Source organism: Trichechus manatus, unplaced genomic scaffold (assembly GCF_000243295.1).
Source record: "Trichechus manatus latirostris isolate Lorelei unplaced genomic scaffold, TriManLat1.0 scaffold00057, whole genome shotgun sequence".
NCBI lineage: Eukaryota > Metazoa > Chordata > Mammalia > Sirenia > Trichechidae > Trichechus > Trichechus manatus.
Window position 1 is genome coordinate 11,614,914 of NW_004443993.1, and position 20,918 is coordinate 11,635,831.

Sequence of the window (20,918 nt, forward strand, 5' to 3'; positions counted from 1 at the left end):
CTTCTGTAAAGGTTTACAGCCTTGGAAACCCTATGGAGCAGCTCCACCCCGTCCTTAAGGGTCTCCGTGAGTCACCATCGACTGACGGCAACCGTTTGGTAATTCTGCCTCTTGGATCCTCATTGCGTCTCCTAACTGAGACCCCCCCCGCCCCACTCCAACCTCACTTCCACCCCACGCCACCCTCTCCGGCCGGCGTTGGGCTTCAGAAAGCTGTAGGCGGGCTGGAGCGGGGCGGGCCTGGAGCCAGGCGTATGGGTGGGGGCTCCCCTGGCGTCGCCCCAAACCCGGGTCTGGGGGCCTGCATACCCGCCACGTGGTGCTGGCGCTAGAACGCTGTGACCCCGGCGGCGCTGAAGGGGAAGCCGGGCTAACCCCGAGGCCACGCCCCCCACTTGATGATTGGCTCGCGGGTCCCGGTGCTCGGCCTCGATTGGCGGAGGCGGCCGCCGCTCCCGGGATTTCTCGCCTCCGCCTCTGCGCGGCGCCCGCGGCGCAGTCTCCGGGCAGGCTGACTCCCGGGTCACAGGAGCGGGGCGGAGGCTGAGGGGCGACCCTCGGCGAGGCGTCCGCCGGTGACCGGCTGGTGTGGGCACTTCGCGGGGTGGCCGGCCTGCCCCGGGGGCTCCTCAGCGGCCCCCAGAAGGTCTAGGCTGCGGGTTCCCTCCATAGAGCCCGGGGCTGGCCCGTCCCCAGGGCGTGGGGCGCGTGCTGAGCTTGGCATCATGGGTCCCGGGACCCCGGGCGCGGCGGCGTCCCCGCGGGCACTGCCGCTGGTCGCACGGCTCAGCTACGCCGTGGGCCACTTCCTCAACGACCTGTGCGCGTCCATGTGGTTCACCTACCTGCTGCTCTACCTGCACTCGGTGAGCGCCTACAGCTCGCGGGGCGCCGGCCTGCTGCTGCTGCTCGGCCAGGTGGCCGACGGGCTGTGCACGCCCCTCGTGGGCTACGAGGCCGACCGCGCCGCCGGCTGCTGCCCCCGCTACGGCCCACGCAAGGCCTGGCACCTGGTCGGTAAGCACCCCGGACCCCCTCGACCCAGCCACTCCTGTCTGTCAGTCCTAGCCGTGACACACCTGTCTGTCTGCCGGTGGCCTGAGCCTCCCCACTCTGTCTGTCAGCCCCATGGCCCGAGCCTCCGCCCGCCGTCTGCCCTGTGGCTGCTGTCTGACCTGCAGAACCTCTCCATCTGCCTATCGGCCTGACCCTCCAGTGCTGCTTCCCCTTGTCTGTCTGTCTGTCCTCTGGGGGCACTCTACTGTCTCTGGGATGGGTCTGACAGCCCAGTGCCGCCTTTGTCCGTCTGTCTGATCTGGCCTGACTTCTCAGTCTGACTGTCACCAGATTGGTTATCCAGAACCCCCTCTGTCTGAATGACTGTCCGGCTGTCCAGGACCCCTCTGTCTGTCTGTTCCTTCCCCCAGAGCATCCCCCTCCATTCTCTACCCCATCTTGGGAAACCTGGTTTTTTAGGGGTTTGGAGGTGCTGCCTCGGAAGCTGGGATTTGGGGGCCGGGTGGGACACAAGCTTCTGGTGTCTGTGACTTTCTCTCGCTTCCCACCTGTCCCACTGACTGGAGATGGGGGTCTGTAGGGTGCATAATGGGGGCCCCCTGTGTTCTGGGAGAGTGGGCTGTTGGGGAGTGGGAAAGACTGGTCCCTGGGGCTAGGGTATCCTGTCCCCGGTGCACACTGATAAGGCCACAGAGTCCGCCTCTCCGTGCCCTCCTCTCCCCGCCCGGACCCTGGGCCTTGAGATTAGCCGTGGCCACTTTCTTCGGTGTTCTTCCCCTGGGTCGAGCTGCCACCCACATCCCGGCATCTGAGGCTCGCCTGGCATCCTGGAGACAGGGCCAGGAGTCGTGCCCACACTCAGAATCCTGGGCTGCCCTGCCTTCTTGCCCCTGGGGGCAAGGACCAAGGGCAGCCGGTTGACCTGAGCCCTCGGTTGAGAGAGTGTTTTGCAAGATGTAGCAGATCTGTAGGGCCCGAGGGTGGCTGGCCCTCCTGGGCCACAGCCTGGGAGTCAGATTTTCAGTTTCTGAGGACCTGGGGGACACCCAGCCTGCTCCTGGGTCACTTTAGGCCAAGGCAGCTAGGGAGGGGGACCGGAGAGATGGGGGTTGTGGACCTCAGGCCCGGTACTGCCTCATCTGAAAAATGGACATTCGGGTCCTCCCTTTCTTCTTTCTCTTCAGGATCTCAAATGCAGCTTTATTCATAATAGTTGGGTAAACTCACTGACAAGGAGCCCTGAGGGCGCAAATGGTTAAGCAGTTGCTGCTAACCGAAAGGTCAGGGGTTTGAACCTGCCCAGAAGCTCTGTGGGAGAAAGACCTGGCGATCTGCACCCATGAAGATGACAGCCTAGGAAGCCCTCTGGGGGCAGTTCTGCTCTGTCCCCTGTGGTCCCTGTGATGCGGGATTGACTGGGGGGTACCTAACAATGAGAACGACGGCAACAACGAAGTCCTTGACAGACAAACAGAATCATCCCTGAGCTGAGCCCGGGAGACGCAGAGGGAGGGGACTGTTTGATCTGGGGCAGAGCCAGCCTGGGGCCCTGTAGGGGTGGGGGTGGTGTCCCTGGCATGTGCAAAGGCCCTGAGGTGGGCGGGACCCATCACCCGTTTAGAGCTTCTTTCACAGGTGGGAGGCCTCAGGTTTAGGGGGGCCCTGCCTGACCCCAGAGGAGTCTGAGGCCCCCAGCAGGGGCAGGGTTAAGGAGGCTGAAAGCGCCTTTGTAATTAAAGAGGTGAAGGGTTTGTGTTTGTGCAAAGCAGGCCTGGGGACAAAGCACCAAGGCTTCCAGCTGCGCTCCTCCCCCACCTCAATCACCCCAGCCCAGCTGGGGTGGGTAGCAGGGAGGCCCAGGAGGGTCTGTGGAAAGAGGAAGCCAGGGCTGCTGATAAGGTGACCTGAGAGAAGGTCACCGTAGTAACACTGCCCACTTCTCTCTTTTACCCCCAAGTCTGTGGGTGGTGGGGTGATACAGGAACCCAGAGAGGGCCCAGCCCCCAAACAGAAACTCCTGTGGGGTTCAGATGGCAAGACTGGGCTTCGGATGGAAAAAGTAGAGCCCCGGAGGGGAAGTCTTCTTGGGGGAGGGGACATTAGCTTTGGGGTTTTGAAGGATGAGTAGGAGGGTGTCTGTGTATTTGAGGGGAAGGAGGGCATTCCAGGTAGTGAAAACAGCTTGTGCGAAGGCATGAAATATCATGGCCTTGAGGCTTGGGGAAGGAGCCCTGGTGACACAGTGGTTAAAGCGCTCGGCTGCTACCCAAAAGGTCGGCGGTTTGGACCCACCAGCCACTCTGGGAGAAAGATGTGGCGATCTGCTCCCGTTACAGCTTTGGAAACCCTATGGGGTAGTTCTGCTCTGTCCCAGAGGGTCGCTAGGAGTCGGAATCAACTCCACGGCAGTGGGTTTGGGTTTTGATTTGGAGGCTCAGAGGGGCGGGAGCTTCAGCTTTCACACGTGAAGTCTGAACCCTGTGCCAGCCCTGTCGGGCAGGGCCTTTCACGCTCTCTGTTTTCTGGAACCTCAGACCAGGAGAGGCAGAGTCACCTGCCCCTCTTGGTCCCGCCAGGCGGCCCCGCCCCACCAATGGTTAACCCGGCCTGCTGGGCGGTATCAGAGGCTGCCCGGAGTCCCCTGAGCAGAGTCCATGCTACGATCCCCAGGGAGTCTCCAGGCTTAGGGAGTCCCCGCCCAGGGGCCCCTCCTGGCTACCAGTTCCAGGGAAACAGGGTGGTTTTGGTTTCAGTTCCCAAACCCAGGACTGCGGTTGCCGCCCCTGTGGGTCTGAGTGGTGAGGTCACCTCCTGTGTCTGGAGAAGTCCAGCTTCCAGGCTATAGGCAGGGGCCTCTCCAGGCGCGCTCTGGGATGGGAGGGGAAGGGCGCAGGGCCCGCAGGCTGGCCCCTCAGCTCTATGGCTCACTTGCTGGGCCTGTTTCTTCATCTGGACAATGGGGATATTAACACCCACCCCTTAGGGCCGTTATTGCTAGTCATTCATTCAACAGATGTTGATGTGCCAGGCTCCATGCTGGGTGCCAGGGACACCCAGTGATGCGGAGAGCCCTGGTACCCACCCACTCGGAGCCCGCAGTCTTGGGGTGGGGAGGCAGACAGGAAATAAGCAAATAGGAGAATTCCTGTGCGTGCCAGGGGCCGAGAGGCAAAGGAAGCCGGGTCCCGGATAGGCGCATTTCCTGGCGAGTCCCCAGAGCCTTTCCCCAGTGGTGGTGGGCATGGGAGCTGACTTCTTGCTGCTGTTCCACCTGGGCGCCAGGGAGGGGCGCTGCGGGCTGCGGCTGGAGGAGCCAGGTGTCAGCAGGGAGGGCTTATTTGAGGAGGTGACATTTGAGCTGCGACCTGAGGGATAAGAAGGAGCCAGGCTTGCTAAGTTGTGGGGGGAGAGGATTCCAGGTCAAGGAACAGCCCGTACAAAGGCCCTGGAGCAGAACCGAGGTGGCTGGAGTGGAGTGAGGGAGGGGGAGAGAGAAGGAGAGGGTGGGGAGGGGGTACATGGAGGAGCTTGCATTTGTTCTAGAGTACTGATTTTTTTCTGAGCACGTGAAGAAAAGGGCCTCATGTACGAGGCAGTCTGTTTCCCAGCCTCTGTCCCCAGGGGCCAGGACAGCGTCTGAGGGAGAGGCCCCCTTCTGAGCTGACTGGTCCAGCCCACTCCTCTTGGGCCTGCTGCTCCTGGGACCCCACTCTGGCTGCCGGGCTGGGACGGGATGTTCGATGACGGCTACGTCGGTGTCGGAGCTGGGGAGACAAGGCCTCCTTCCCCGCGGGTGGGCGAAGCGAGGGGGACGCTGTGGGTGGATGATGTCTCTGTCTGTGGTGGGCAGACCTCAGGTGGACCCCACAAGGCCCTTCAGCCTGCTGTGCCTCAGTTTCCCCATCTGTCACCAAGGGAACAACCTTCAGGAGTCCTGGGCTGGTGTGGGGGCGCCAAGTTCTTGTCCTCTCTGTCTGTCCTGCCTGACCATATGTCCCAGCTGTGCCTCATCATGATGTATGACCTCAGTGGGACCCCAGCCTGCTTCGTGCCTCAGTTTCCCATCTGACACAAGGGGTATATCCCCCTGGGAACCCTAGACTGGTGTGTGCAGGCCTTGCTTCTTTGTCCCATTTGGCTGTGTGATCGCAGAGGGACTAAAAAAAAAAAAAAACCTCTCTGTGCCTTAGTTTCCCCGTTTGTCATGGACTCCATATACCTGGAAAGCCCCGGGATGCTGAGCCCCGCCCCACTGTGTGACTTTGGGGGGTGTCGCAGCCCCTTCTGTGCCTCCGTTTCCCCCCATCTCACCCCGAGGAGTGTAGGAAGGCAGGGTCCCCCCCTGCAGCGTCCTCCGTGATGTGACCCTGCCCCGCCCGCCTCTCCACAGGCACCGTCTGCGTCCTGCTGTCCTTCCCCTTCATCTTCAGCCCGTGCCTGGGCTGCGGGGCCGCCACGCCTGAGTGGGCTGCTCTCCTCTACTACGGCCCCTTCATCGTCATCTTCCAGTTCGGCTGGGCCGCCACGCAGATCGCGCACCTGAGCCTCATCCCGGAGCTGGTCACCAACGAGCACGAGAAGGTGGAGCTGACGGCTCTGAGGTACTGCCTTGACACAGCGGCTCTGGGCTTCTGGGGCTCTGGGGCTCTGCGGCTCTGGGGTTCTGGGGCTCTGTAGCTCTGGGGTTCTGGGGTTCTGAGGCTCTGGGGTTCTGAGGCTCTGCAGATCTGGGGTTCTGGGGCTCTAGCTATGGGGTTCTGGGGTTCTGAGGCTCTGTGGCTCGGGTTCTGGGGTTCTCGGGCTCTGTGGCTCTGGGGTTCTGGGGTTCTGAGGCTCTGTAGCTCTGGGGCTCTATGGTTCTGGGGTTCTGGGGCTCTGGGGTTCTGTGGCTCTGGGGCTCTGGGGCTCTGGGGTTTTGCAGCTCTGGGGTTCTGGGACTCTGGGACTCTGCAGCTCTGGGGCTCTGTGGCTCTGGGGTTCTGGAGCTCTATGGTTCTTGGCTTCTGGGGCTCTCAGGTTCTGAGGTTCTGGGGCTCTCGGGTTCTGGGGTTCTGGGGCTCTGTGACTCTGGGTCTTTGGGGTTCTGGGGCTCTGCAGCTCTGGGGCTCTGGGTTTCTGGGGCTCTGGGTTCTTCTTTCTTCATGACATTGTACAAGGCAGCTTTGACTGAGTAACAAATTAGTCCAAAGCTTAGCAGCTGAAAACAGGACATTTATGATCTCACAGCATGGAGGCTGGGTCCTTTGCTTCAGGGCCTGTCACCTGGCTGCAATCAAGGCATTGGCCGTGGCTGCGGTCTTCTCTGTTGGGGTCCCACCTCTTCCACGCCCATGTAATTGTTGGCAGAATTTGTTTCATTACAGCTGTAGAGGTCATGGTGGCTAACTTCTTTGAGGCCAGCAGAAGAATCTCTGATCTCAGGGAGTACCTGATTAGATCAGTCCCACCCAGGACAATCTCCTTTTCAACTAATTGAAACTCATACTGATTAGGAAGCTTAATTGCAGCCGCAGAATCCCTTTACGTTTGCCACATACTGTTACCTAAGCCTCTTTCCCACCACCCCCGTCTGTCAGTTTGCTGTACTCTTGTGGCTTGCATGTTGCTACGCTGAGGAAAGCGATGCCATCAGTATTTCAAATATCAGCAGGATCACCCATAGTGGACAGGTTTCAGCAGAGCTTCCAGACTAAGATTATGAAGAAAGGCCTGGCAATCTAATTCCCAGAATCGGCCAATGAAAAAACTATGGATCAAAAAGAACACTGTCTGATACAGTGCTGGACGATGAGCCCCTTAGGTTGGTTTGTTATTAAGTGTCCTCGAGTCAGTTCCAACTCATAGCGACCCCGTGTACAACAGAAGGAAACACTGCCTGGTCCTGCGCCCTCCTCACAGTCGTTGTTATGCTTGAGCCCACTGTTGCGGCCACTGTGTCAGTTGATCTCGTTGAGGGCCTTCCTCTTTTTGGCTGACCTTCTACTTTACCAAGCATGATGTCCTTCTGCAGGGACTGATCCCTCCTGATAACATGTCCGAAGTATGTAAGATGTAATCTCACCATCCTCGCTTCTAAGGAACATTCTGGCTGTACTCCTTCCAAGACAGATTTGTTCGTTCTTCTGGCGGTCCGTGGTATATTCAATATTCTTCGCCAACACCATAATTCAAGGGCATCAGTTCTTCTTTGGTCTTCCTTATTCATTGTCCAGCTTTTGTATGGATATGAGGTGATTGAAAATACCATGGCTTGCGTTAGGCGAACCTTAGACTTCAAGGTCACGTCTTTGCTTTCTAACACTTTAAAAAGGTCTTTTGCAGCAGATTTGCCCAATGCAATGCCTCTTTTGATTTCTTGACTGCTGCTTCCATGATTGTTGATTGTAGATCCAAGTAAAATGAAATCCTTGACAATTTCAGTCTTTTCTCCGTTTATCATGATGTTGCTTATTGGTCCAGTGGTGAGGATTTTTGTTTTCTTTATGTTGAGGTGTAATCCATACTGAAGGCTGTGGTCTTTGATCCTCATCAGTAAGTGCTTCAAGTCCTCTTCACTTTCAGCAAGCAAGGCTGTGTCATCTGCATATCGCAGGTTGTTAATGAGTCTTCCTCCAATCCTGATGCCGCGTGCTTCTTCATATACTCCAGCTTCTCGGATTATTTGCTCAGCAGACAGATTGAATAGGTATGGTGAAAGAATACAACCCCAACACATACTTCTGACTTTAAACCACACAGCATCCCCTTGTTCTGTTCAAACAACTGCCTCTTCATCTATGTACAGGTTCCTCACAAGTACAATTAATTGTTCTGGAATTCCCGTTCTTCGCAATGTTATACATAATTTGTTATGATCCACACAGTCGAACGCCTTTGCATAGTCAAACACAGGTAAACATCTTCCTGGTATTCTCTGCTTTCAGCCAGGATCCATCTGACATCAGCAGTGATATCCCTGGTTCCGCGTCCTGAATTTCTGACAGTTCCCTGTTGATGTTCTGCTTGCTGCAGCCGCCTTTGAATGATCTTCAGCAAAATGTTACTTGTGTGTGATATTAATGATATTATTCGACAATTTCCGCATTCGGTTGTATCACCTTTCTTGGGAATAGGCATGGATATGGATCTCTTCCAGTCAGTTGGCCAGGTAGCTGTCTTCCAAATTTCTTGGCATAGATGTGTGAGCACTTCCAGCTGCTGCATCCATTTGTTGAAACATCTTAATTGTATTCCGTCAGTTCCTGGAGCCTTGTTTTTCGCCAATGCCTTCCGTGCAGCTTGGGCCTCTTCCTTCAGTACCATCGGTTCCTGATCATATGCTCCCTCCTGAAATGGTTGAATGTTGACCGATTCTTTTTGGTACAGTGACTGTGTATTCCTTCCATCTTCTTTTGATGCTTCCTGCATCGTTTAATATTTTCCCCAGAGAATCCTTCAATATTGCAGCTCGAGGCTTGAATTTTTTCCTCAGTTCTTTCGGCTTGAGAAATGCTGAGGGCATTCTTCCCTTTGGTTTCCTATCCCAGGGCTTTGCACATGTCGTTATAATGCTTTACTTGGTCTTCCTGAGCCGCCCTGTGAAATCTTCTGCTCAGCTCTTTTACTTCCTCCTTTCTTTCATTTGCTTTGGCTACTCGACGTTCAAGAGCAAGTTTCAGAGTCTCTTCTGACATCCATTTTGGTCTTTTCTTCCTTTCCTGTCTTTTTAATGACCTCTTGCTTTCTTCATGTATGATGTCCTTGATGTCATCCCACAGCTTGTCTGGTCTTTGATCACTAGTGTTTGATATGTCAAGTCTATTCTTGGGATGGTCTCTCAATTCAGGCGGGATATTCTCAAGGCCGTACTTGGGGCATACCTGGGTCGGAAGGCACTCAGAATACCTGGTGGCTGCAGCAGTGGATTCGCACATACCAACAATCATGATGATAGTACCGGACCAGGCTGTTTCATTCTCTTATATGTGGGCTCTCCAGGGGCTGCCTCCAGGACAACTAACAGCAACAAGCCTGCTTTCAAAGGATCACCTGATTAGATCAGGCCCACCCAAGATAATTTTTGTATTAACTCAGTGTCAAACTGATTAGGTACTTTAATTACATCTGTAGAATCCCCTTATCTTTTGACTGTCTAAGATACTCCACTGGTCTCAACCCGCCTGGAGCAAGGGAGAGTGAAGAAAACCAAAGACACAAGGGAAAGATTAGTGCAAAGCATGGACCACAACTACCACAGCCTCCACCAGACTGAGTCCAGCACAACTAGATGGTACCTGGCTACCACCACTGACTGCTCGGACAGGGATCACAATCGAGGGTCCCGGACAGAGCTGGAGAAAAATGTAGAACAAAATTCTAACTCACAAAAAAAGACCGGACTTAACTGGTCTGACAGAGACTGGAGAAACCCCGAGAGTATGGCCCCCAGACACCCTTTTAGCTCAGTAATGAAGAAGGAAAAAAAAAAGAATCCCTTTATTTTTGCTACGTAAGGTCACCCAATCACTGAATGACATCCCGTCATATTCACAGTTCCGCCCGTAAGGGGAGGGGATTATACCGGGTGTGGACACCAGGGGGCAGGAGTCTTTAAAACCCTGTCCGAGGTCTGCACACCACACCTGGGTACAGTCGATGCCTGGCTTATCCAGTGACTTGCTCGAGGCGCTAAAGAAGGTTATGCGCGATGTGATAATAAGAAGAGCATGCATTGAGCACTTACTGTGTGCCAGGTGCTGTTCTAGGCACTTGGCACAGATTACCTCCTTTAATCTTCACAGCTCCAGGGGATGGTGACTAGGGTTGCTTCCGTCATTTTCCAGGAGGAAAAGGGAGGTCGTGTGTCCAAGGCCTGCATGTGGAAGTGCCGGGTTTGAACAGAGTGGGTCTGTGGGAGCCGGAGCAGGGAGCAGGGGGCCAGTTCCAGGCAGAGGGAACAGCGTGTGCGAAGGCGGCCAGTGTGGCTGGCCCTCGGAGCAGGGCTTGGCTCACAGCCTTGACGGGAACTAAGCATCTTCATTAAACACGCAGACGCGCCGTGCTTACTGCCACGGGAAGTTCCAGTTCCATGTGTCAGTATGCTCCATACGTGCGCGTTACTTTTGCCGTATAATAATGTCTTCACTGGGGGCCCCACCCTGTCTCCAGATCAGCCCATTTGTCCCCAGCAGCCCTGCCCACCATGGCCTCCTCTCCACCCCTGCCTTTGAGTTCCCCATTATGTCCCTGAAAGGCGTGTACACTAACGGTAGGGATTGCCCAATGCCCAGGGCCCCCGGGGCTGTGGCGGATGGGGATGGGCTGGATCAGCCGAGGCCAAGTCCTGGGTCACGTGCTACGGGTAGGCGCTTCACCAGCCAACCTTATTCCATCTTCCCTTTGACCTCCAGAGGTAGTACTGCCCTTACTTTCAGAAAGGGAAACTGAGTCACTGTGCGATCCAGAGGCTTCCTGTCATCCCCTGGTGAGCCCCTGGAGGGACGTCACTCCAGGGCTGCGGGCAGGAGCTGACCTGGATGACTAGATCATGGAGTTCTCACCTGGAGAAGCCCAAGATCTGGGAACCAAGAATTCTAGAATCCTGGCTTCTAAGCCTCCAGGGCTCTGGGGCTGCAGCCCCGGAAACTCTGCATCCGGACCCCAGATGGCAGACGGAGGTCACGGTGGAATTGTGGGGCAGAGTTGTGAATCCTCACTTCGTGTGCAGGCTGGGGAAACAGGCAATAGGGCCTTCCCCAGGTCTCCCAGTGGGTCAGTGGCTGACCTCGCCCTTCAGCCGGGCCTCCCCAGATGCCTCAGCAGCCCTGACTGCGTCTGTGGCCACCTGGGGAGGAAGTGGCCACGTGGTTTCCGGAGCAGCCTGGACTGAGGCTTCCCCCGGACCCCGCCCCCGCCAGGTACGCCTTCACCGTGGTAGCCAACATCACCGTCTATGGCGCTGCCTGGCTCCTGCTCCACCTGCAGGGCTCCCCGCACGTGGGGCCCACCCAGGAAATCAGTGACGAGCTGGGGGTCCAAGATGTGCCAGTGTTTCGGGTGAGCTGGGGTCAGCCTAGGCCGCTGTCGGCTGGGCGGGACATCCCAAAGTCCCCGTATTTGGGGCTCGAGCCACTTCTGACCTTTTTTTGTTTTTTTGCTGGGTTCCCAGAACCTTTCCCTGTTGGTGGTGGGCATCGGAGCGGTCTTCTCCCTGCTGTTCCACCTGGGCACCAGGGAGGGGCGCCGGCCGCGGTGGGAAGAGCCGGATGAACACAGCCCTTTGCTGACCCACGAGGCCCAGCCCTTGCTGCTCTGGAAACACTGGCTTCAGGAACCAGCCTTTTATCAGGTGCATTGGTGACGGGAGGGGCATGGAGGCCTGGAGTCAATGTCCCGCTCCCCCCAGGCCCCTTACTGTGCAGGCAGGGATAGGAAATGTAGCTGCTCCTCCATTCCACACCCAGGTTAGACATTACTAATTGATTACTGCTCTCTTCTCTGGCTGACCAACTAGAAAGTCACTACTAATTGAGCCTGTGCCAGCTTAATGCAACCTGTTTGCATTCATTCCCTGCCTTGCAGGGGTGCTCAGCTAGCCTACCCTCCAGCGCCCTCTGCTGGTGGGAGTGGAGAAATGCCCTGTCTCCAGTTAAGGGCTTCTGCTTGTAGGGCCTCCATTTGATGATCCCCGGGCGGGCCCTCTGTCTGCCCACAGGTGGGCCTGCTGTATATGAGCACGAGGCTCATCGTGAACCTATCCCAGACGTACATGGCCATGTACCTCACCTACTCCCTCAGCCTGCCCAAGGTGAGCTGGGTGGGGGTTGGGCAGGTGGGACGGCCCCGTCCTGCCCTTCCAGCCTGCGCTGACTCGCCCTGTGCCCGGCTGTGCCCTGACAGAAGTTCATCGCGATCATTCCCCTAGTGATGTACCTCAGTGGTTTCTTTTCCTCATTCCTCATGAAGCCCATCAACAAATGGATCGGGAGGAACGTGAGTGTGGGGCCAGAGGGGCGCCGGGGCGGGGTTGGGTGGGGGTGGGGCATCCCTGCCTATGGGAACTCACAAAATCAGACCCAGCGACCTGGGGATCCCAGACCCCAGTGATTCTCGACCCCCTCTAGGTTCTAGAGTTCTCGCCTTGCAGGAAGCCCAGATCTGGGAGCCCAGAATTCTGGAATCCTGCCTCCTGAGCCTAATAGGTCCTCAGACACCTGGGGCTGCAGGGCTGTAGAACTTTCTGAAACAATTGAAATTACTCTGCACAGTTCGGTATGGTAGCCACATGTGGCTCCTGAGCACTTGACACGTGGCCGGTATGACTGAGGAACTGAGTTCTCCATTTTAATTAATTAGCTAATAAATTAAGGAACCCTGCTGGCGCAGTGGTTAAGCACTTGGCTGCTAAACGAAAGGTCGGAGGTTCAAACCCACCAGCTGCTCCGCAGGATGAAGATGTGGCAGTCTGCTTCCGTAAAGATTAACCCATTAAAACCCACTGCCATCGACGCATAGCAACCCTATAGGACAGAGTAGAACTGCCCATAGATGTTTCCAAGAAGCGCCTGGTGGATTCCAGCTGCCGGCCTTTTGGTTAGCAGCTATAGCACTTACGCCAGCAGAGTTCCCCGTAAAGATTACAGCCTTGGAGACTGTATGGGGCAGTTCTACTCTGTCCTATAGAGTCGCTATGAGTCAGAATCAACGGCAACGGGTTTGGTTTTTGTTTGGTGGCCAAACGGTTAAGCACTCAGCTGCTAATCAAAAGGCAGGTGGTTCGAACCCAGCAGCTACTCCGAGGGAGAAAGATCTGCTCCTGTAAAGATCGTTATTTGTTAAGTGCTGTCGAGTTGACTCTGACACATAGCGACCCTATGTTCAACAGAACACTGCCCCCGTCCCTGTAAAAATTACAGCCTAGGAAACCCTACAGCCAGTTCTGCTCTGTCACATGGGATCGCTATGCGTCAACCCTGACTCAGCACCTAACAGCAACAACCCTTAATGAATTAGTGTGCAGTTAGAGTTAACCACGGATGGCTAGTGGCTACCATATTGGGTAGCACTGTCTAGAATGTTGTTACACGGAGCTCTGAGAACCCCTAAGTGTCCGGATCTCAGAATTCCATGAGGTCGGGGATGGTAGGACCCTTAGGGAGTGACCGGCTCAGCCCCACCCTTTGCTGGGGGGAGACCACTGAGGGGGTGTGTGCCGGGCTAGCGGGTGCCAGCGGTGTGCTGCCTGCCACGGGGCGGGTGTCCCTGCAGATGACCTACTTCACGGGCCTCCTGGTGATCCTCGCCTTCTCGGCGTGGGTGGCGCTGGCCAACGGGCTGGGTGTGGCCGTGTACGTGGCGGCCGTGCTCCTGGGCATGGGCTGTGCCACCATCCTCGTCACTTCGCTAGCCATGACGGCTGACCTCATCGGCCCACACACGGTAGGGCTGGAGGGCAGGGTCGAGGTGGGGGTGTGGTCCCGAGGGGGGCCGTGGGCACCCACCACCCTGCCCATGTCCCCACAGCACAGTGGAGCTTTTGTGTATGGCGCCATGAGCTTCTCAGACAAAGTGGCTAACGGGCTGGCGGTCATGGCCATCCAGAGCCTGCACCCCCGCGGGTAAGTGCCGGCGTCCATTCGTTCATTCGTCCCCGTTCATTCTTTCGTTCATTTGTTCAACCATCCAGCCATTCCTTTGTTCACCCATTCATTTGCTGTCCACATCTATGCATTCGCCCACCCATCTATTCATTCTTTCACTGATCAATTTAGCCATCCATCCATTCATTCCTTTGTCCATCCATCCATGTGTTTGCTCATTAATTTGTTCAGCCATCCATCCATCCATCGATTTGTTCGTCCACTCAGTAGGGATTTAGTGAGTGCCTGCTGCGCCAGGCTCGCTCTAGGTCTGGAGACTCAGCCATGGACAGGAGGTCCCTGCTCTGCTGGGACTCACAGCCTCACTAGCTGTGGCCCTGGGGGGCCTGGTCATCCCTTACCTTGGACGGATTATTTATTCAGCAAACGTGGAGTCTGCTGTGTGTGCCAGGCCCTGAGGGTACAGTACGCAGTGTATCTGGAGGAATGTGGTAGGGACGGAGGGCAGGGATCCTGGAAGCGGACAACCCACTGTACCTGGACCCAGAGCTCAGCTTCCAGACCCAGATGATTCTAGACCACGAGCTGGCGCCTTGCAGAACCCCAGGGTCGGGAAACCGAGGCCGTTCTCTTAAGCGTACACATCAGTGTGTCTTTGGGACCGGTGGTGAGCACTACGGAGGAGACTGCCACTGACTGCGGCCTGAAGGGGTGGGGGAGTCAGGGAGGGCTTCCCTGAGGAGGTGACATCCGAGCTGATACCTGGAGGGTGACTGCGAGTTCTAGGCAAATGGGGAGGGATGGCTCATGCAAAGGCCCCAGGGCAGGACCAGGCCTGGTGAGTTGGAGGAACAGTGAGGAGGCCCACTGTGGCTGGAGCAGAGTCGGGGAGGGGGAGAGAGGAGGAGGGGAGGGCAGGGAAAGGATGGAGAGGTTGTGTGGGACCCTGTGGGCTGCAGGGAGAATTTAGGCGTTTACCCGAGGGAGGTGGGAGCCCTAGAGGGCTGTGAGCAGAGGGGGGACGGGCCCTGACTCAAGTGCTCACGGGTGCCCCCTGGCTGCTGCGGGGAGGACAGACTAGGGTGGCGAGGACCAGAGTAGGGGACCAGGGTGGAGGTGACTGCACAGGTCCAGGGGGGCGATGATGGGGCTGGAGCAGGTGGAGGCAGAGGAGAGGGGATGTGGGCGGATTTGTGATAGAATTTGAAGGCAGAGCTGAGTGCTGGCCGATGTGTTGGATGTTGGAGGGGAAGGGAAGGGAGTCAGATGGACGGAGCTGAGTTGGGGAAGAGGGGGGAGAGAAGAGAAGGGGGGGCAGGTAGAGGTGGGCAGGGTGGGTATCCCGGCTGTGTGGGGGTCCCCACAGGGGCCCACTCAGTCTGCTGGCCTCCTGCCCACCCCCAGCTCGGACCTCTGCTGCACGGCCTGCGTGGGCTTCTACCACTGGGTGATGGTGGCGGTGACGGGCGGTGTGGGCGTGGCTGCCACCCTGGTCCTCTGCAGCCTCCTCCTCTGGCCCATCCGCCTGCGAAGCTGTGAGTCACCCTCCCCATCATGGGTCCTCCAGGTGGAGGGCTGGGACGGGCCCCAGCCTCACTCACTCACTCACCCACCCACCCACCCCCTTCTTTTGCAGGGAACCCTGGAACCCAGTAGTGACACTCCCGCTGCCTGCCGGCAGTGTGCTTCCATGCACAAGTAACCACGTTCATGCAAACTGTGTCTAGAGGGGGCTTCCAGGAGGGCCCTCCCCCATCTGACTGTCACCTCAGGCCCCAGCCTCCCACCCTTACTTGGCCCTGGGCTTGGGGATGGCAGAATTGGGGAGACTCTGGTGGCTTGTCCCTGTCGGGTGGGGACACCTAGTCAGGCTTCTGATACCCAGCAGCCTGTGGGCATCCAGGGTTGAGGGGATCCCTGCCCCCTTCTCTGACCCCTTCTCAGCTCTCTGGTTTGGGTGCCCTTCCTCTCCCAGGATCATGCAGGTCAGGAGGGGAGGACCCCCGAGGAGGTCGGGGGTTGCCTGGGGCCTGCCCAGGTCTCACCCCTTCCTTCCTGCCCGGCTGGGGTCTCCCTGCCTCCTACTGGCCGGTCCCCCTCCCTGACGGCGTTGTCAAAGGAGCCTGCCAGGAGATCCATGGCAGGGTCGCGGGCTGGCCTGGACCCCGGCCGTGACGGGCAGCAGGACTGCCCAGTCGTCTGGAGGGCCCACTAGGGCACGAGGACTCTGAGACAGTGAATAAACAGTGCCCCCAGTGGGTCAGGACTGTGGCCTCAGCTCTTGTCTACCAGGGATGGGGTGCGACGACCCTGGGCATCCTGGCCTCCTCCCAGAGGCTCTGTCTCCCCGGCCTTTCCTTCCCTGAGACTTGTGACTCCTTTCCCTCCTGACACCCCACCCCCCAGAAACCCCAACTCACTTGCCTTCAAGTTGACTCCCACTCATGGCGACCTGAGTGTGTCGGAGTAGAACCGTGCTCCACAGGGTATCCAATGGCTGAGTTTTCTGGAAGTAGATTGCCAGGTCTTTCTTCCTAGGTGCCTCTGGGTGGACTTGGAGCTCTAGCCTTCTGGTTAGAAGCCGAATGTGTGAACCGTTGGTGCCACCCAGGGGCTGCCCCAGTGCCCCACCTGTCCCCAAAGTGGAGAGAGAGCCCAGCCGAGGGCAGGGAGACAGAGGGCGAGTGGTGGCCGACGGCGGTGGGAGGCGCGGGCAGCAGGCAGCATGGCCTTTATCAGTACGTGGGTGTGTAGGTTGGGGGGCGCTGGTTGGATGAGGGGCAGTAGGGCTCCAGGTTCCACTGCTGGTAGTTCTGGGTTGTATATCTCGGGCGTTGGGGTGGGGACAGGTACGGCACGTAGTCGGACACCCGCGACGGTGGCTCCACCCCATATCTGTTCCTGTTAACCACTGTGGGGCCAAGGATTGGGGTCACCTCATGTCCCAGCTACGTCCCTGGGGACAGGTTCTGGGAGCCCCTTTGAGACCAGAACCTCCCAGGCAGTCCCCCCTAGGTGGCCTTGTCTCCCCCTGCCCCAGCTTCCGCCAAAGGGTAAATTTGTTCCCAGCCCAGAGAGCTGCTCAAGGTGGGGCAGGCCGGAGGGCTTCCTGGAAGAGAAGGCCGCTGGGTCTTAGAGGATGCAGAGGCTGGACAGGACTCAGGGCCCCGCCTCACCGTACTCCTTCCCCTGGATGGGTCTGTCTTTCCACAGCAGGCTCCCCCACCGGGTGCTGGGCATCTTGTACTGGGCGGGGATGGTGGGGTCGTACCACGAGGCCTCCCGCAGGCGCTGGATGTAGGCTGCAGGTCGTGGGAGTGGAGGAGGTGGCGGTCATTTCGGCTCTATCCCCCTTCCCCAGTAGCCCGCAGGCCAGAAGGTTTGGGGGCTGCGGGGGAGCCCTTGCGCCGTGTCCCGGGAACCAGGGTGGCACTCACCTGAGGGCAGGCCGTGCTCCCGGTGGCTGTGGCATCTGTGCCAGTGTGTGTAGGCGGCACGGTGGCCACTGTCCCGCTCACGTGGCAGCGTGTACCAGGCATCGCGGGGGTCCGAGTTAGTCAGGCCCGTGTACCACAGCTGGCCGGCTGCGTCCCGGCCCATGGGTGAGTACTTCCATCGCGTTGCCTGCTTGATGGCTGGTGCCCAACGGGGGCCCTCCAGGGACAGGTACTCATCGCTGGGGGCCGGGTGGGGTGGCGGTGAGCCTGCGGCCGGGCCCTGTGCCTGCCCAGCTTGGCCTGCCCAGCTCTAGAGTGGGTGCATCTGCCTTTACAACGGGTGGGTGCGTGGCTGGTGGGTGTGGGCTCCGTGCCTTCCTCCAACCCTACCCCCTAGCTGGCAGACAAGTGGGAGACCCCTCATAACCCCTCCCCCTGCTGCCACAGCCCCCTCACGACCCCCGCTGCACCTTTAAGCTTTTTCTGTGTGTGCCTCTCTCCTGGGACACCGGGGGTGGGGGTGGGGGGCATGAGGTGCTGGCCACTTCCCGGGTCCTATGTCCTCATCCAGCTTCAACTTCCTCAGAGACGCAAAGATCGCTTCCTCCAGGAAGCCCTCCAGCCTGCCCCAGGCCTAGAGGTGTGCACAGGGAGGAAGTGGTCCCTGGCTGGGGTGAGGGAGGGGCTTGGGGGGCTTAGGGAGTGTCCAGGTTTTAGCCTGGCCCAAGAGGCATGGATTGGGGATGTGGAAAACGTGTGGGGTGCCCAGGCCCCTGGGAAGACCCTCTGGGCAGCCTGTGCCTTCACCAGGGGCCAGTGGGAGGGAGGAGGTGCGGTCCTGTCAGCTTCCTTCTGGGACCTCTCATTTAAGGGCGATACTAACTTAACTCCACAGCCAGTGCCTGGCCGGGGATGGCTGAGAAGGCTGGAAGGGCTTCCTGGAGGAGGAGCCACAGCCTGAAGATGAGGATGTGCAGAGGCCCTGGGGCAGGAGGGGGTGGTTTAAGGAACAGAGAGACTCAAGGCCACGAGGCAGCAGTGCAGAGAGGGAAGTGGAAATAAGCTAAGGATGTCAACAATCAAAGCTCAGAGCAGGTGCCATTAAAACAAATACAGGGAAGTGGAAAAGCCCAAAGCTGAGGAAGCTTCAGGGAAACATGCTTCAGCGGAAACCTCAAAGGCCGGCCCTTGGAGGATGCGGCTGAGGGGCACACGCTCAAGACACAGGTGTTCTCAGTGGGAGGCCTTCCATGGTACGTGCTGTGCGGCCGCCACCACCATCCACTTGCAGATGTTCTCATCGCCCCAGACAAACTCAGTACCCGTTAGGCAGTGACTCCCAGCCCCTGATAATCGACAGCCTACTTCGCCTCATCTGGACATTTCACATGAACAGGATCATGTGGCTTCTGTCCTTTCCTGTCTGACAACCTGCTAGCATCACGTTTCTGGAGTTCACCCCTGGGGTGGCGTGTATCAGAACTCCATTCCTGTGGACGGCTGGGTGGCAGTCCACCGTGTGGACGGACCACATTGTTTATCCCTCATCCGTGGACAGGCGCATGGGTGGTTCTCACTGTTGGTCTACTGTGAACAGTGCTGCCGTGAACGCTGGTGTACGGGTGTCTGTCTGCTAGTGAGCAGGTGGGACAGGTGGGCAGAGACCCAGGGAGCAGCCAGGTTTGGGTTAGATGGCCTTTTACACCCAGTAAGTGGCTTTCACAAGAAGCCGGACCGAGCCCCAGGAGGGGGTGAGATTTGGGGTGAGGGTCCACATCTTCGGGGATGGGGCCTCACCTGTACAGCGGCACAGGGAAGTCGGTTTCCAGGGTCCCCCGGGGGACATAGGGCCGGGCAGCCTGCCGCCTCAGGGTCTCCATGTCTGCCTTTGCTCTCTGGCAGCTCCTGCTGGGAAGGGTGCTGGGGCCATTGTTGACAGCAACAAAGGTCACCCGTGTGTCCTGGCAACAGGGTGGCTGGCCTGGCCCTGACTGCCCCTCCCCCCCAGCTGGGGGTGTCAGCAGAGGGCAGACGCTGGAGGGAAGGGGGCCTCCTGGGAGGCATACGGTCACTTCAGATATTTGACATTTGGGTGTGGATGTGGTTGGGGACAGTGGGGTCGGGGGAGTGACCATCTGCCGAAAGGTACTGCCTGCTCGGTCCCCGCCCACCCCTGACCGGGGCTCAGCCCTCTGCCTCTTGTCCCAGCATCCTCTCGACTTTCGAAGGGGTGTTGGGGGGGTGGCTTGTCAGCCAAATCGAAGCTTCTGGATTTCCTCTCCCATGTCCTCCCCACCCCCAGGGGAAACCAATCCATCCTGCCAGGGGCTCACGCTGGAAACCTGGTGCCCTGACCCCTCTCCTCACCCCACCCCTACCCAGTCCATCGTCTCGGGCTCCAAAAAGACACCCAGAAGAAACGCTGGGGCCCGCGTGTCCACAGCAACGGTCACAAGAGCCGACAGGTGTGAACCGCCCACGTGGATGACGGATGAGCCCAGCGTGGTCCACGCGCCACGAGGGAATACTACTCAGCCACGAAGAGAGATGGAGTCCCGATGCACGCTGGGACACGCGTGAAGCTGGACGCTGCGGTGCTCACTGACGGCAGCCGGCACAGGCCACGTGCTGGGCAGTCCCCTTGGTGTGAAACACCTAGAGGCAGAGCCGCTGAGACCGAACTTCACTGGTGCTTCCAGGGCCCGGGAGGGCCGTGATCACTGCTGATGGGCACGGTCTCCTTCTGGGGTGATGAGAATCTTCTGGAACTAGGTAGAGGTGGTGGCTCTACATCGTGAAGGCACTAAATGTCACTAATTGTACACTTTAAAATGGTTAAGTAAATTTTGTTATGTATATTTTACTGCAATTAAAAAACATGAGAAACCCAAAACATCCAACCACTTTCCACCACCTGCCCCAGTCCTGGCAACAGTCATGTTATTGCCCCCAGCCTTCCCTCTGGTGTCTCCTTGTGGTCTGGTCCCCATATGGCAGGTCCCATCCCCTCCCCTCTCAGCACACACCCGGGGCTCCCATCTCCCTCGGGTAAAAGCTGAAGTCCTCCCTGTGGCCCACAGGGCCCTGCACAACCTGCCTGTCCCCTCCCTGCCCTCCCCTCCTCTTCTCTCCCCCTTGCTCACTCCGCTCCAGCCACACGGGCCTCCTCGCTGTTCCTCCAACTCCCCAGGCCCGGTGCTGCCCCAGGGCCTTGGCACGGGCTGCTCCCTCTGCCTGGAGCAGCACCTCTTGCCCAGGGGTCTCCCTGATCTTCAGGCCGACCCTTGGACATCAAAGTGCCCTCTTCCCCACTTCCCTCCAGAGTGACACGCTTCTCACGGACCTCGTTTATCGCCGACTTGTCCATGGCCACAAGCTCACGCAGGGTAGGGCCTGGGTCTGCTGTTACCGCGCTCGGCAGTGTCACCTGGGGGAAAGGGCCTGGGCTGCCCCTCTTCTCGGTCATGGCCAAACAGTGAACCCCCAGACCCACTGCGCCGGCCCCGCCCCCACCCTGCACCGCAGCCCCAGCCGCCCCCTGCAGCCCCTCGGCGCCTCCTTGCTCCCCATGGCCACGTCCAAACCATCACTCTACTCTTCTTACGCACCAGCTCCGACTTGGCCCCGCCCCCCTCCATTGGCTCCAGCCCTTGCTGTGGACTCCAGGGACTCGGTCATCCCATCTCACGCCTGTCCTGGCCCACCGTGCCTCCCCCCTCACTGTGCCTCCCCCACTGCTGCCCCCCTCACTGTGCCTGCCCGCACTGCTGCCCCCACCGTGCCTCCCCCCTCACTGTGCCTCCCCCACTGCTGCCCCCCTCACTGTGCCTGCCCGCACTGCTGCCCCCACCGTACCTCCCCCACACTGTGCCTCCCCCACTGCTGC

The 20,918-nt window shown here is 58.5% G+C and overlaps 2 protein-coding genes across 2 annotated transcripts; one reads left to right on the forward strand and one right to left on the reverse strand.

The window, feature by feature from the left end:
- The first annotated feature begins 531 nt into the window (after window positions 1-531).
- Window positions 532-15,843, forward strand: MFSD12 (major facilitator superfamily domain containing 12). The gene is made up of 10 exons (XM_023733282.1): window positions 532-1,017; window positions 5,408-5,618; window positions 10,914-11,052; window positions 11,165-11,344; window positions 11,711-11,803; window positions 11,896-11,988; window positions 13,264-13,434; window positions 13,519-13,613; window positions 15,000-15,130; window positions 15,232-15,843. The coding sequence occupies exons 1-10, from the start codon at window positions 726-728 to the stop codon at window positions 15,249-15,251; spliced, it is 1,425 nt and encodes a 474-aa protein (XP_023589050.1). The 5' UTR covers window positions 532-725; the 3' UTR covers window positions 15,252-15,843.
- Window positions 15,844-16,330: 487 nt separating this feature from the next.
- TEKTIP1 (tektin bundle interacting protein 1) lies at window positions 16,331-18,912 on the reverse strand. Its single transcript, XM_004378473.1, has 4 exons — window positions 18,830-18,912; window positions 17,033-17,271; window positions 16,772-16,897; window positions 16,331-16,506 (listed from the first exon to the last, which is right to left on the reverse strand). Exons 1-4 carry the CDS (start codon window positions 18,910-18,912, stop codon window positions 16,331-16,333), a joined length of 624 nt encoding a protein of 207 aa, XP_004378530.1.
- Window positions 18,913-20,918: the final 2,006 nt, after the last annotated feature.